The sequence below is a fragment of the Polyodon spathula genome, chromosome 42 (genome assembly GCF_017654505.1).
Source record: "Polyodon spathula isolate WHYD16114869_AA chromosome 42, ASM1765450v1, whole genome shotgun sequence".
Lineage (NCBI taxonomy): Eukaryota > Metazoa > Chordata > Actinopteri > Acipenseriformes > Polyodontidae > Polyodon > Polyodon spathula.
In genome coordinates this window covers 2,300,797-2,317,337 of record NC_054575.1, presented here as the reverse complement: position 1 = coordinate 2,317,337, position 16,541 = coordinate 2,300,797, and the positions used below count along the sequence as shown (strand labels likewise).

The following is a 16,541-nucleotide window of genomic DNA, read 5'->3' as shown; positions in this document are numbered from 1 at the left end:
GCGAATCCTGACCATCGCCCGGTCCGGCGGCGTGTTCACACCGACACCAGCAAAGCAACCGGCGGCGCCGAGGCACTCGATTACCGGGACATCTCTGCGTGCAGCCCGGGTGCAGCGGCTCGCTGGGGGCTGCAATTCCTCCAAAAACAAACCCCGGTATAATAATATAAAGCACCGACACGACCGATGATATACCAACAGCTCTCTCTATAATAAACGTGCAGAGTCTCTGAAACAGCAATCCGCTTAACCCTGTACGCGCCGCCACGTTGTTAGTTAGGAATATATATATATATATATATATATATATATATATATATATTATATATATATATATATATATATATATATTATATATCTATTATACCAGTTAGAGTCTCTCTCTAAAGATATCTCTATCTATTATACCAGCTATTTATCATTTCTAGCGAGATATCGACCCGGTTGATTTTGAATTGGAAACTGCGCAGGTGTGTCCCATAACAACGCAGGGCAGGTGTGCAGGTGTCGGTGCGCTGATCCCGTGTCGGCTCCGGTGTCCGGCCCGGTCGGTGTAGATCAGAAAGCTGTGATTTGCTGGTACTGTTGGGTCGGAACAGCTGGGTAAGGGGAGAGCGGCGTCTGGACCGGGAGACGCGTCACTGGAGGAGGGTGACAGCGACCGGGGCGGCTGCGTTTAAAAGCGACAAGAAAAGCCCCTTTTGAACGTATACAAAACAACAACAAACAACACAAACAAACACGTTTTTAATGTTTAGGTTGCTGTTGCCTGTCTGTCTGTCTGTCGAGCTAGTTCTGTCTGTCTGTCTGTCGAGCTATTTCTGTACATCTGTCTCTATTAATCTGTCTGTCTGTCTAGATATTTCTGTCTGCCTGTCTGTCTGTCTCTCTGACTTTGTCTGTCTTTCTTTCAATCAGTGTTTCTGTCTGTCTGTCAATCTTTCTACCTCTCCCTGTCAGTCTATCAATCTATTTAATAAATACATATTTATGTAATAAATACACATTTGTCAATAATTGTACACGAAGCAGAACATATCGGAATATATACAAATATACACGAATACATACTGTATTGAAAGTACAAATAATCCTAGAAAAAACAAAGCAGAATATATATATAACATATTTACAAAATACACCAATATTTATATATATTATAATATATATAATATATATATTGGGGATGATATATAACCCTCTCTCCCTCCCCCAGGGGTTAACCCTCTCTCCCTCCCCCTTTTCCTCTCTCTCCCTCCCCCTTTTCCTCTCTCACTTGCAGCTATCCCTTATCACCACGGCAACAGCAGCAGGAAGAGAACTGTTTCCTTGACAACAAAATTATGCTGCATAGCAATCACTAACTACCACACACACACACACACTGTTGTAATTGCATAGAGTAGGTCGCATTCCTATATAGGGGAAACTGCACCCGCTATCCTCCATCTTGGCTCTGGCGGTCTGCAGTGGAGAGCGGAGAGCAGATCCGGACAGAGCCAAGATGGAGCCAGTTTCTAACACTCCTCTGCAACACGGAGAGAGATGATGTCACTTATTATACTGAGATTCTTGGGAATTTCTTCAGCTGTGCCACATTCCTTTGTTTTTGCCACAGCTGAATAAATAATAATATGGATATTATAAAGACACACACACACACACACACACTAGTGCCTTCATCAGTGTTACTAAAACTAAACTGAGTCCAGCAGTCCAGCTCTAGTTTGGGGATCTAGAGCCTTCATCAGTGTTACTGAAACTAAACTGAGCCAAGCAGACCAGCGTTTGGGCTCTAGTGCCTTCATCAGTGTTCTCTGTCAGTGTTGCAACAGCATCTCACTGATAAAGACACTCCAGAATGAGGAGCTCCCAAGCTGGCAGTCAAAGAAGTTTTATCACAGCTCCTGGACTGAAAGAGCAGAACAGAGTCAAACCTTTAGAAATAAAAACATTGAATCAATCCAAGGCTGTTTAAATTAGTTTGAAATTGCATCGGGTCAACATGACCCAAAACACAACATCTGTACCTAAAATCTGAACATAGCAAGAGGGTAACCAGTGGAGTACCACAGGGATCAGTATTAGGTCCTCTGCTATTCCTAATCTACATTCATGATTTAGATTCTGGTATAGTAAGCAAACGACACAAAAGTAGGAGTGGCAAACACTGTTGCAGCAGCAAAGGTCATTCAAAATGATCTAGACAAGATTCAGAACTGGGCAGACACATGGCAAATTACATTTAATAGAGAAAAGTGTAAGGTACTGCACGCAGGAAATAAAAATGTACATTATAAATATCATATGGGAGATACTGAAATTGGAGAAGGAATCTATGAAAAAGACCTAGGAGTTTTTGTTGACTCAGAAATGTCTTCATCTAGACAATGTGGGGAAGCTATAAAAAAAGGCTAACAAGATGCTCGGATACATTGAAAAGTGTTGAATTTAAATCAAGGGAAGTAATGTTAAAACTGTACAATGCACTAGTAAGACCTCATCTTGAATATTGTGTGCAGTTCTGGTCACCTCGCTATAAAAAAGATATTGCTGCTCTAGAAAGAGTGCAAAGAAGAGCAACCAGAATTATTCCGGGTAAAAGGCATGTTATATGCAGACAGGCTAAAAGAATTGTGTTGGTCTGGAACCAACTCCCCAGTAATTTTGTTGAAGCTCAACCCTGGATCCTTCAAGAAGCTGCTTGGTGAGATTCACCCAATCTTTGCTTTTTTTAACAAAGAAATATTGAAAAAAAAACCACACACACACACACACACACACACAAAGAGGTTCACGTTTTTTTGTAGCATTGCATGTTTATTTTTCAGAGTATTGCACACACACACACACAGAATGTCAATTTAAAATCTTTACTGAAACATTTGAAGGGCTTCTCTTTGCAGAGCGCACTTTTCTTTCTCATGTCTAAAGAGGGGGGGGGGGTGAAAGCTTGTGAATAATTACTCAGCTAGTCCAATAAAAGGTATCACTTCTCCTTCTCTTTGTCTATCACCTTTACGACATTGAAAAAAAAAACGCATTTTAAAAGAAAAACACATAATCTTTAAAAAAAACAAAAAAACAACACATTCAAAGTAAGTTTGTAATACATATGTATATATGGAAATAACAGAGTTACAATGCACATTTTCAGCAGGACTACGCTATGTATCAAAGCTGCAGACAATCTCCTTGAATCAGGTTGCATTTGACACCAGAAATATAATTCCTTCTTGGGATCTGTGTTAGTTTACTGTGTTGAGTTTCAATAAAGCTGCAGACAGACAGAAAGACAGAGCCCCACAATCCTGTTCAGTTTGACGCTACAGTATAATCCCTTCTTCTTGGGGTCTGTGTTAGTTTACTACACTCTGAAGAGAGTTGAGTTTCTCTGCAATCTTTTATCAGAAAGCAACGAAGCATTGAAAAAAAAAAAAAAAATGCTAGGAATGTCTCTTTAGTCAAAATGTCCTTGATTTCATGGCTTGCTCTAGCAGTCTAATAACCGTATTGGATTTCATTTTCAACTTTGGTCGCTGGTGAATAAAAACAAAGTGTTGGTCCGTCTATAATTTGGTCTTAAGTTTGCTGGTAAATTGATAAAGACAGAGAGGATCACTGTAAAAACTACATCTCCCAGCATGCCTCGGTGCTGGCAGTACCAGCAAGGGTTGATGGGAGCTGTAGTTCTTTACAGAGGCGCAATGGCAGTGAGTGTTGCTTTGCTATAGTTTATATTGAAGTCTGTTAAAAAAAAAAACTACATCTCCCAGCATGCCTCGGTGCTGGCAGTACCAGGGAGGGTTGATGGGAGTTGTAGTTCTTTACAGAGGTGCGACTGCAGTGAGTGTTGCTTTGCTATAGTTTATATTGAAGTCTGTTAAAAAAAAACTACATCTCCCAGCATGCCTTGGTGCTGGTACCAGTGAGGGTTGGCGGGGTGTCTAGTTGCTGGCTCCGAACACTGTGTTGAGTTGCTCAGTGACTCGGATGAAGGTGTGGGTGTGGGTTGGTGGGGTGTCTAGTTGCTGGCTCCGAACACTGTGTTGAGTTGCTCAGTGACTCGGATGAAGGTGTGGGTGTGGGTTGGTGGGGTGTCTAGTTGCTGGCTCCGAACACTGTGTTGAGTTGCTCAGTGACTCGGATGAAGGTGTGGGTGTGGGTTGGTGGGGTGTCTAGTTGCTGGCTCCGAACACTGTGTTGAGTTGCTCAGTGACTCGGATGAAGGTGTGGGTGTGGGTTGGTGGGGTGTCTAGTTGCTGGCTCCGAACACTGTGTTGAGTTGCTCAGTGACTCGGATGAAGGTGTGGGTGTGGGTTGGCGGGGTGTCTAGTTGCTGGCTCCGAACACTGTGTTGAGTTGCTCAGTGACTCGGATGAAGGTGTGGGTGTGGGTGTGGGTTGGTGGGGTGTCTAGTTGCTGGCTCCGAACACTGTGTTGAGTTGCTCAGTGACTCGGATGAAGGTGTGGGTGTGGGTTGGTGGGGTGTCTAGTTGCTGGCTCCGAACACTGTGTTGAGTTGCTCAGTGACTCGGACGAAGGTGTGGGTGTGGGTTGGTGGGGTGTCTAGTTGCTGGCTCCGAACACTGTGTTGAGTTGCTCAGTGACTCGGATGAAGGTGTGGGTGTGGGTTGGTGGGGTGTCTAGTTGCTGGCTCCGAACACTGTGTTGAGTTGCTCAGTGACTCGGATGAAGGTGTGGGTGTGGGTTGGTGGGGTGTCTAGTTGCTGGCTCCGAACACTGTGTTGAGTTGCTCAGTGACTCGGACGAAGGTGTGGGTGTGGGTTGGTGGGGTGTCTAGTTGCTGGCTCCGAACACTGTGTTGAGTTGCTCAGTGACTCGGATGTGGGTGTGGGTGTGGGTTGGTGGGGTGTCTAGTTGCTGGCTCCGAACACTGTGTTGAGTTGCTCAGTGACTCGGATGAAGGTGTGGGTGTGGGTTGGTGGGGTGTCTAGTTGCTGGCTCCGAACACTGTGTTGAGTTGCTCAGTGACTCGGATGAAGGTGTGGGTGTGGGTGTGGGTTGGTGGGGTGTCTAGTTGCTGGCTCCGAACACTGTGTTGAGTTGCTCAGTGACTCGGATGAAGGTGTGGGTGTGGGTTGGTGGGGTGTCTAGTTGCTGGCTCCGAACACTGTGTTGAGTTGCTCAGTGACTCGGATGAAGGTGTGGGTGTGGGTGTGGGTTGGTGGGGTGTCTAGTTGCTGGCTCCGAACACTGTGTTGAGTTGCTCAGTGACTCGGATGAAGGTGTGGGTGTGGGTTGGTGGGGTGTCTAGTTGCTGGCTCCGAACACTGTGTTGAGTTGCTCAGTGACTCGGATGAAGGTGTGGGTGTGGGTGTGGGTTGGTGGGGTGTCTAGTTGCTGGCTCCGAACACTGTGTTGAGTTGCTCAGTGACTCGGATGAAGGTGTGGGTGTGGGTTGGTGGGGTGTCTAGTTGCTGGCTCCGAACACTGTGTTGAGTTGCTCAGTGACTCGGATGAAGGTGTGGGTGTGGGTTGGTGGGGTGTCTAGTTGCTGGCTCCGAACACTGTGTTGAGTTGCTCAGTGACTCGGATGAAGGTGTGGGTGTGGGTTGGTGGGGTGTCTAGTTGCTGGCTCCGAACACTGTGTTGAGTTGCTCAGTGACTCGGATGAAGGTGTGGGTGTGGGTTGGTGGGGTGTCTAGTTGCTGGCTCCGAACACTGTGTTGAGTTGCTCAGTGACTCGGATGAAGGTGTGGGTGTGGGTTGGTGGGGTGTCTAGTTGCTGGCTCCGAACACTGTGTTGAGTTGCTCAGTGACTCGGATGAAGGTGTGGGTGTGGGTTGGTGGGGTGTCTAGTTGCTGGCTCCGAACACTGTGTTGAGTTGCTCAGTGACTCGGATGAAGGTGTGGGTGTGGGTTGGTGGGGTGTCTAGTTGCTGGCTCCGAACACTGTGTTGAGTTGCTCAGTGACTCGGATGAAGGTGTGGGTGTGGGTTGGTGGGGTGTCTAGTTGCTGGCTCCGAACACTGTGTTGAGTTGCTCAGTGACTCGGATGAAGGTGGTCCTGCGGCTCAACTCTTTCAGTTTGGAAGCTCCCACGTAGGTGCAGGTGGAGCGCACCCCCCCCAGGATGTCCCTGATGGTATGCTCCACATCACCCTTGAAGGGGACTTCCACTGTCTTACCTTCAGAGGCCCTGAAACAAACAGACAGGAGATTGTACAGACAGACAGACGCACAGACACAAAGCAGGGCGGTCACACACGAGTGCTGTGCCGCTGTGTACCTCTGTTGCACTGGCATGTGGTCCGGGCGTGTTGCTAGCGTGTTGTTAGCGTGGGGTGCTCTCTCTCTCACCTGTAGTCCGCGACTCCTCCCGCGTGCCTCTTCATCGCCGTCTCAGAGCTCATACCATAGAACAGCTTGTACTGCTGCCCCCCCTTCTCAATCATCTCGCCCCCGCTCTCCGAGTGCCCCGCCAGCATGCCCCCCAGCATCACGAAATCAGCCCCTGCGCCTGGAGGGGGGGGGACGACCAAACACGAGACACACGAGAGAATGAGCGACCGAGACGAGGTCGTTGCTACCGGCTAACTGAGCTCGCAAGTCGGGTCTTAAAAGGATCCTAGAGATTCAACAACAGGGCTTGCTACCCTTGCTAATCCTTCCCATCCGTCGTTAACCCTTCCTATCCCTTGCTAATCCTTCCTATCCCTTGCTAATCCTTCCCATCCCTCGTTAATCCTTCCTATCCCTTGCTAATCCTTCCCATCCCTCGTTAATCCTTCCTATCCCTTGCTAATCCTTCCCATCCCTCGTTAATCCATTCCATCCCTCGTTAATCCTTCCTATCCCTTGCTAATCCTTCCCATCCCTTGTTAATCCTTCCCATCCCTCGTTAACCCTTCCTATCCCTTGCTAATCCTTCCCATCCCCTCAGGGAGGTGGTTTAGTGGGTTCACAGTGTCAGAAAGGATTTGTTTTTTCTCACCAAAAGCTTTGGCTACATCGCCTGGGCAGGTACAGCCTCCATCCTGAGAGAGACAGGGTGAGAGGGAAGGGAGGGGGAGAGAGAGCGAGAGAAAGGAGAGGGGATACAATGTTAACATTTTAGCTAGACAGAGACACACAGACAGACAGCCAGCCAGCAGACAGAGAGAGACACACACACAGAGTAACACAGACAAACACATAGACAGCCAGCCAGCAGACAGAGAGACACACACAGCCAGCAAGCCAGGAGACAGAGAGACGCACACAGAATCACACAGACAGACAGCCAGCCAGCAGACAGAGACACACACACACACACACACACAAACACACAGAGGCTCACAGAGATGATGTGTCCATTGAGGCCGTGTGCTGCGTCTGCGCACTCGATGACGGCGCTGAGCTGGGGGTACCCCACCCCCGTCTTCTTACGCGTCGTGCACACCGAACCTGGGCAAGGGGGGGAGTCAGTGTATGAGGAACACAGAGTCTGTATTGTAATAAACACAGGGTCCCTGTACTGTAATAAACACAGGGTCTGTACTGTAATAAACACAGGGTCTGTACTGTAATAAACACAGGGTCCCTGTACTGTAATAAACACAGAGTCTGTACTGTAATAAACACAGGGTCTGTACTGTAATAAACACAGGGTCTGTACTGTAATAAACACAGGGTCCCTGTACTGTAATAAACACAGGGTCTGTACTGTAATAAACACAGGGTCCCGTACTGTAATAAACACAGGGTCTGTACTGTAATAAACACAGGGTCTGTACTGTAATAAACACAGGGTCCCTGTGCTGTAATAAACACAGGGTCTGTACTGTAATAAACACAGGGTCCAGTACTGTAATAAACACAGGGTCTGTACTGTAATAAACACAGGGTCCCGTACTGTAATAAACACAGGGTCCCTGTACTGTAATAAACACAGGGTCCCTGTACTGTAATAAACACAGGGTCCCTGTACTGTAATAAACACAGGGTCTGTACTGTAATAAACACAGGGTCCCGTACTGTAATAAACACAGGGTCCCTGTACTGTAATAAACACAGGGTCTGTACTGTAATAAACACAGGGTCCCTGTACTGTAATAAACACAGGGTCTGTACTGTAATAAACACAGGGTCCCGTACTGTAATAAACACAGGGTCCCTGTACTGTAATAAACACAGGGTCTGTACTGTAATAAACACAGGGTCCCGTACTGTAATAAACACAGGGTCCCTGTACTGTAATAAACACAGGGTCCCTGTACTGTAATAAACACAGGGTCCCTGTACTGTAATAAACACAGGGTCTGTACTGTAATAAACACAGGGTCCCGTACTGTAATAAACACAGGGTCCCTGTACTGTAATAAACACAGGGTCTGTACTGTAATAAACACAGGGGTACTGTAATAAACACCTGTACTGTAATAAACACAGGGTCCCTGTACTGTAATAAACACAGGGTCCCTGTACTGTAATAAACACAGGGTCTGTACTGTAATAAACACAGGGTCTGTACTGTAATAAACACAGGGTCCCTGTACTGTAATAAACACAGGGTCCCTGTGCTGTAATAAACACAGGGTCTGTACTGTAATAAACACAGGGTCCCTGTACTGTAATAAACACAGGGTCTGTACTGTAATAAACACAGGGTCCCTGTACTGTAATAAACACAGGGTCCCTGTACTGTAATAAACACAGGGTCCCTGTACTGTAATAAACACAGGGTCTGTACTGTAATAAACACAGGGTCCCGTACTGTAATAAACACAGGGTCCCGTACTGTAATAAACACAGGGTCTGTACTGTAATAAACACAGGGTCCCTGTGCTGTAATAAACACAGGGTCCCTGTGCTGTAATAAACACAGGGTCTGTACTGTAATAAACACAGGGTCTGTACTGTAATAAACACAGGGTCCCGTACTGTAATAAACACAGGGTCTGTACTGTAATAAACACAGGGTCTGTACTGTAATAAACACAGGGTCTGTACTGTAATAAACACAGGGTCTGTACTGTAATAAACACAGGGTCTGCAGCATGTGCTGTGGATGACAGAGAGATTTCTCCACAGTATAGAAAGGTGTTTTTGTTTTTATATGCTTGCCTGGTCCGATGCCAACTTTAATGATGTCGGCTCCAGAGAGGAGGAGCTCTTCTACCATCTCCCCCGTCACAACATTGCCAGCCTGGGACAGGGGGGGAGAGAACGGGTCATCAAGCACTCTGGATAAACAGTGTGAAAAACACCCAGACATCTGGGTACACTGAGACACACTCTGAGACACACAGACAGACACACCGAGACACACACACAAACTGAGACAGACACACTCACACACCGAGACAGACACACTGAGACACACACAGACAGACAAACACACACTGAGACACACACACCGAGACACACACAAACTGAGACAGACAGACACACACACTGAGAAACACACACCGAGACACACACACACCCACACACACACACCGAGACACACACACAAACTGAGACAGACAGACACACACACTGAGACAGGGACACACACACTGAGACACACACACCGAGACAGACACACCGAGACACACACAGACTGACGCACAGACACACTCTCTCCTCTCACTATGATGGTGTGCTCTGGGAACCTCTCTCTGACGTCCTTCACATACTGCACAAAGTGTTCAGAGTAACCGTTAGCAACGTCCAGACAGATGTAGCGGACCTGGGGCACCGCACACAGGATCTCAGAGAGGCGCTCGAAATCTCCTTGACCCGTCCCTGAACTCGCTGCTATATTCTGAGAGAGAGAGAGAGAGAGAGAGAGAGAGAGAGAGAGAGAGAGAGAGAGAGAGAGAGAGAGATGAGAGAGGGAAAGAGAGGAAGGAGTGAGGGGGGAGAGAGGAGAGGAGAGAGAGAGGGAAAGAGAGGGGGGAGGAGGAGGAGAGAGGACAGAGGGAAAGAGGGAGGGAGAGAGGAGACAGGAGGAGAGAGGGAAAGAAGGGGGAGGAGGAGTGAGGGGGAGAGAGGAGAGGGAGAGGGAGGTAGGGCAAGGGAGCAGGGGAGGGAGAGGGAGCAGGGGAGAGAGACAGAGGGAGGGGGAGCGGGGGAGAGAGAGAGAGAGAGAGGGGGTCATGCAATATGCTTCAACAGAAATTCTGACTGCTTTGAAGTTATGGATACATGTATATAGAAACAGCGCCCCCACACTGTGCAGGTTAGCATCACAGCAAGTTATATCTACAATGACCCTCCCTTAAAGGAGCGCTGACCATCTTTAAAATCCACTCTCTCACCTTTTATTAGCTTTATTAACATGATCACTGACCCCTCCCTTTAAAGGAGCGCTGACCATCTTTAAAATCCATTCTCTCACCTCTTATTAGCTTTATTAACATGATCACTGGCCCCTCCCTTTAAAGGAGCGCTGACCATCTTTAAAATCCATTCTCTCACCTCTTATTAGCTTTATTAACAGGATCACTGGCCCCTCCCTTTAAAGGAGATTCTGACCATCTTTAAAATCCATTCTCTCACCTCTTATTAGCTTTATTAACTGGATCACTGGCCCCTCCCTTTAAAGGAGTGCTGACCATCTTTAAAATCCATTCTCTCACCTCTTATTAGCTTTAAAGAGAGGAGAGAGAGCCCCTCCCTTTAAAGGAGCGCTGACCATCTTTAAAATCCAGCTTCACCACTTGGACTCTATGAAGCTGAGGGAGTTCATTCTATATAGAGGGGGCTGCAATTCAATATGTCTAACAAGGGAACATTATTCAGCAGCTTTCACTGGACTCTATGAAGCTGAGGGAGTTCATTCTGTATAGAGGGGGTGCAATTGTATGTTAACAAGGGAACATTATTCAGCAGCTTTCTTGGACTCTATGAAGCTTTCCAGTTCATTCTATATGCTGTAGTGCAATTCAATATGTTAACAAGGGAACATTATTCAGCAGCTTTCACTGGACTCTATGAAGCTGAGAGAGTTCATTCTATATAGAGGGGGTGAGATTCAATATGTTAACAAGGGAACATTATTCAGCAGCTTTCACTGGACTCTATGAAGCTGAGGGAGTTCATTCTATATAGAGGGGGTGCAATTCAATATGTTAACAAGGGAACATTATTCAGCAGCTTTCACTGGACTCTATGAAGCTGAGGGAGTTCATTCTATATAGAGGGGGTGCAATTCAATATGTTAACAAGGGAACATTATTCAGCAGCTTTCACTGGACTCTATGAAGCTGAGGGAGTTCATTCTATATAGAGGGGGTGCAATTCAATATGTTAACAAGGGAACATTATTCAGCAGCTTTCACTGGACTCTATGAAGCTGAGGGAGTTCATTCTATATAGAGGGGGTGCAATTCAATATGTTAACAAGGGAACATTATTCAGCAGCTTTCACTGGACTCTATGAAGCTGAGGGAGTTCATTCTATATAGAGGGGGTGCAATTCAATATGTTAACAAGGGAACATTATTCAGCAGCTTTCACTGGACTCTATGAAGCTGAGGGAGTTCATTCTATATAGAGGGGGTGCAATTCAATATGTTAACAAGGGAACATTATTCAGCAGCTTTCACTGGACTCTATGAAGCTGAGGGAGTTCATTCTATATAGAGGGGGTGCAATTCAATATGTTAACAAGGGAACATTATTCAGCAGCTTTCACTGGACTCTATGAAGCTGAGGGGGTTCATTCTATATAGAGGGGGTGATGCTACACTTTTGGCAGACCTGTGTATTCCTTCAGTGTGTGTGTATATATATATATATGTTCTGTTTCTCTGTATAATTGCTTTACAGTCCTATTGCTTGTGATCAATAAAGCAAAGGAGAATTATGCTTTTATTGGAAGACCACCTTTCTTGTGTTGCAGTTCAAACTAACATTGCAGTTGAAAGGTGAGGCTGCACAGCCCATAAGTCAGCACGCTCTGCTGTATTGCAGTATTGAAAACACTCATGACTGAGATAGTATTGCGAAACACACTCACGCAGTGTCACAATTAGACAGACAGTTACTGAAATGACCCCAAAATCTGACCCGAAGCTCTGAACAGGTTTCTTTATAACAGGAACACTAAACAATATAAAATGGAAGGTTTCGAACTGATGACTTGGGCTCCGAGTGGCGTAACCCAAGGGCCCTCGCACCTTGCCCAGCGCCCGCGCCATCTCGAAGGTGCCCACGGTGTCCATGTTGGCAGCGATCACTGGGATGCCCTCGTAGGACTGCTTCGAGTTCCGGAACGTGAAGCTGCGGGTCAAATTCACCTGAAAAAAACACACAGAGCAGCGTCACCCCACAGCCTCCATTATACCAACGCTCACCCTGACACCCATCGGGTCGACCCCTGCTTTACCCCAGGCGACTCACACAGGCGTTTCAGGGCAGCACAGGGTTACAATGCAAGCTTCATATTGAAACACAGTGTAGTTTACAGCCAGGGCTGAATAACAACACTGCTAGAATACAATATGAACTAGGACGCAGCAAGGTAGGATCACAGCAAGTTACATCTGCAATGACCCTCCCTTTAAAGGAGCGCTGACCATCTTTAAAATCCATTCTCTCACCTCTTATTAGCTTTATTAACAGGATCGCCGGCCCCTCCCTTTAAAGGAGCGCTGACCATCTTTAAAATCCATTCTCTCACCTCTTATTAGCTTTATTAACAGGATCACTGGCCCCTCCCTTTAAAGGAGTGCTGACCATCTTTAAAATCCATTCTCTCACCTCTTATTAGCTTTATTAACAGGATCACTGGCCCCTCCCTTTAAAGGAGCGCTGACCATCTTTAAAATCCATTCTCTCACCTCGTATTAGCTTTATTAACAGGATCACTGGCCCCTCCCTTTAAAGGAGCGCTGACCATCTTTAAAATCCATTCTCTCACCTCTTATTAGCTTTATTAACAGGATCACTGGCCCCTCCCTTTACAGGAGCGCTGACCATCTTTAAAATCCATTCTCTCACCTCTTATTAGCTTTATTAACATGATCACTGGCCCCTCCCTTTAAAGGAGCGCTGACCATCTTTAAAATCCATTCTCTCACCTCTTATTAGCTTTATTAACAGGATCACTGACCCCTCCCTTTAAAGGAGCGCTGACCATCTTTAAAATCCATTCTCTCACCTCTTATTAGCTTTATTAACATGATCACTGGCCCCTCCCTTTAAAGGAGCGCTGACCATCTTTAAAATCCATTCTCTCACCTCTTATTAGCTTTATTAACAGGATCACCGGCCCCTCCCTTTAAAGGAGCGCTGACCATCTTTAAAATCCATTCTCTCACCTCGTATTAGCTTTATTAACAGGACCACTGGCCCCTCCCTTTAAAGGAGCGCTGACAGTAGCTTCGTTAAAATCCTTAGTTAATTGTTATTTAAGCTGTATTTTGTGAGAGAGAGAGAGAGAGAGAGAGAGAGATTGGAAGAGTCTGTTTCTTCTCCTGTGGGTTGATGAAACTCTTTTCAGAGTGTAGTAAACAAACACAGACCCCAAGAAGAAGGGATTATACTGTAGCGTCAAACTGAACAGGCTTGTGGGGCTCTGTCTGTCTGTCTGTCTGTCTGTCTGTCTGTCTGCAGCTTTAATGAAACTCAACTCTTTTCAGAGTGTAGTAATCTGACACAGACAGGTGGAACAATGATATTGTCGTGACTCTGACCTCGCTGCGTGACTTCAGTGTGCTTCTTTTGGGTCGAAGCAGCACATCTTTGAAGTCCAGCTTGATGTCGTTCTCAATGCGCGGCATCTTTCACGAGTGGAGCTGGTCTGACGGACAAGAGGTTCTGCAAACAGAGAGAAAGAGGCTCTTCATCTATTTGGATGTCATGTTTTATACAATATTCAAAATTATGGCAAAACGACCCATTAAACAGAATGCTTGCCTATGCTTTATGCTTGCTTTACAATGCTTCCTATGCTTTACCAGACCTCTCTGTGCTTTACAATGCTTCCCTGTGCTTTACCAGACCTCTCTGTGCTTTACAATGCTTCCCTGTGCTTTACCAGACCTCTCTGTGCTTTACAATGCTTCCCTATGCTTTACCAGACCTCTCTGTGCTTTACAATGCTTCCCTATGCTTTACCAGACCTCTCTGTGCTTTACAATGCTTCCCTATGCTTTACCAGACCTCTCCTCTCTGCTTTGCTGTGCTTTACAATGCTTCCCTATGCTTTACCAGACCTCTCTGTGCTTTACAATGCTTCCCTATGCTTTACCAGACCTCTCTGTGCTTTACAATGCTTCCCTATGCTTTACCAGACCTCTCTGTGCTTTACAATGCTTCCCTATGCTTTCCCAGACCTCTCTGTGCTTTACAATGCTTCCCTATGCTTTACCAGACCTCTCTGTGCTTTACAATGCTTCCCTGTGCTTTACCAGACCTCTCTGTGCTTTACAATGCTTCCCTGTGCTTTACCAGACCTCTCTGTGCTTTACAATGCTTCCCTGTGCTTTACCAGACCTCTCTGTGCTTTACAATGCTTCCCTATGCTTTACCAGACCTCTCTGTGCTTTACAATGCTTCCCTGTGCTTTACCAGACCTCTCTGTGCTTTACAATGCTTCCCTGTGCTTTACCAGACCTCTCTGTGCTTTACAATGCTCTCCTTTACAATGTGCTTTACCAGACCTCTCTGTGCTTTACAATGCTTCCCTGTGCTTTACCAGACCTCTCTGTGCTTTACAATGCTTCCCTACCAGACCTCTCTGCTTTACCAGACCTCTCTGTGCTTTACAATGCTTCCTTTGTGCTTTACCAGACCTCTCTGTGCTTTACAATGCTTCCCTGTGCTTTACCAGACCTCTCTGTGCTTTACAATGCTTCCCTGTGCTTTACCAGACCTCTCTGTGCTTGTGCTTTACAATGCTGTGCCAATGCTTCCCTGTGCTTTACCAGACCTCTCTGTGCTTTACAATGCTGCTTTCCTGTTACAATGCTTCCCTGTGCTTTACCAGACCTCTCTGTGCTTTACAATGCTTCCCTATGCTTTACCAGACCTCTCTGTGCTTTACAATGCTTCCCTATGCTTTACCAGACCTCTCTGTGCTTTACAATGCTTCCCTGTGCTTTACCAGACCTCTCTGTGCTTTACAATGCTTCCCTGTGCTTTACCAGACCTCTCTGTGCTTTACAATGCTTCCCTATGCTTTACCAGACCTCTCTGTGCTTTACAATGCTTCCCTGTGCTTTACCAGACCTCTCTGTGCTTTACAATGCTTCCCTGTGCTTTACCAGACCTCTCTGTGCTTTACAATGCTTCCCTGTGCTTTACAATGCTTCCCTATGCTTTACCAGACCTCTCTGTGCTTTACAATGCTTCCCTATGCTTTACCAGACCTCTCTGTGCTTTACAATGCTTCCCTATGCTTTACCAGACCTCTCTGTGCTTTACAATGCTTCCCTATGCTTTACCAGACCTCTCTGTGCTTTACAATGCTTGCCTATGCTTTACCACACCTCGACAAATAACATTAAAAATTATCACTAGTTATGATGACTTATAACGTCACGTCGCTTCATTATGAGAAAGCCCATACCAAAATGGCGATTTCAAAATGGGGTAAAATTAGCATAATAGGCGCGATTTTTACAATACTCTTAACAAAATAAATAATAATAAAAAAAAGTGCATAATTATTTATGCGTCACTATATGAGATCTGAGCGGGGCACGGTGCAAAAAACGGATGCTTCTGCAAACGCTAAAGCCGTGTTTGCAGAAGCATCCCCCTCCAGAGGATCTGTTGACAGCAAACATCCTCTGCTGACCTAAAACAAAAAAAGGCAAAACTCCACAGCAGTGACTCCCATGTTCCAAAAGTCCTCTTCTTCAATGCTGACCCGACAGCAGCACGGTTTCACAAGCTGTTGCAAAGTGCTCCAGTGCCTTTGCTGTTCATTTTGATGGCAGTGCATTGATCTTTTAATAATAATAATAATAATAATAATAATAATAATAATAATAATAATAATAATAATAATAAATGAAGAAGTTCTGCGCGTTTTACACGAACGATTGCACCTGCAATTTAATCAATCTGATGAGAGGAAATATCAGAATAATTTAGGCTGTGCATTTATATCTCCGAAACATATAATTAGCATACAGGCACAGAGATCAATCGACACAGACACTACTGCTTGCAGGGAGCCCACAGCATTTAAACATTTTCTATCTCAGCGATTTATTTGGTTACCTTTGCTGCTAATGCTGTAAACAGCAGGTTGTCAAGCGGAGGTGCGATTAGGAGGAAGCGCGCTCCCGTGGGGTTCTCGATAGTTCGCGCTGGAAGCGGTGTGACGCGCGGAATGTAGTTCTTAAACCGACGTTCGGCCAATGAATGAAGAGGGAGGGAGTTGCGTGAGAAACTACAACGACCAGAATGCTCTTCTCGGCACTGAAACGCTCCGGATTATGGGAAATGTAGTCTGCAGGTGACTCGTTGCGGGCTATTTAAACTACAACAACCACAATGCGCAATTCTTTCCTTTCCCAGTACTGCGTCTTTTTCTTAAAAATATCGACAAATAATGTATTTGCACAAAAACGACAAGCGGTTTTACCTCATATTAG

The 16,541-nt window shown here is 45.9% G+C and overlaps 1 protein-coding gene across 1 annotated transcript; it reads right to left on the bottom strand.

The window, feature by feature from the left end:
* Positions 1-3,608: 3,608 nt before the first annotated feature.
* On the bottom strand, positions 3,609-16,248 carry LOC121305328 (GMP reductase 2-like). The gene is made up of 9 exons (XM_041236938.1): positions 16,165-16,248; positions 13,629-13,752; positions 12,036-12,230; positions 9,578-9,751; positions 9,070-9,151; positions 7,304-7,410; positions 6,959-7,001; positions 6,325-6,484; positions 3,609-6,163 (listed from the first exon to the last, which is right to left on the bottom strand). The coding sequence occupies exons 2-9, from the start codon at positions 13,713-13,715 to the stop codon at positions 5,974-5,976; spliced, it is 1,038 nt and encodes a 345-aa protein (XP_041092872.1). The 5' UTR covers positions 13,716-13,752; positions 16,165-16,248; the 3' UTR covers positions 3,609-5,973.
* Positions 16,249-16,541: the final 293 nt, after the last annotated feature.

Excerpts from the sequence above, each read along its gene's own strand:
- LOC121305328 (XM_041236938.1), bottom strand. The coding sequence starts at position 13,715 with ATGCCGCGCATTGAGAACGACATCAAGCTGGACTTCAAAGATGTGCTG. Across the intron at positions 12,231-13,628 it reads CACTGAAGTCACGCAGCGAG|GTGAATTTGACCCGCAGCTT; the intron begins GTCAGAGTCACG and ends TGTTTTTTTCAG. Across the intron at positions 7,002-7,303 it reads TCAATGGACACATCATCTCT|GATGGAGGCTGTACCTGCCC; the intron begins GTGAGCCTCTGT and ends TGTCTCTCTCAG.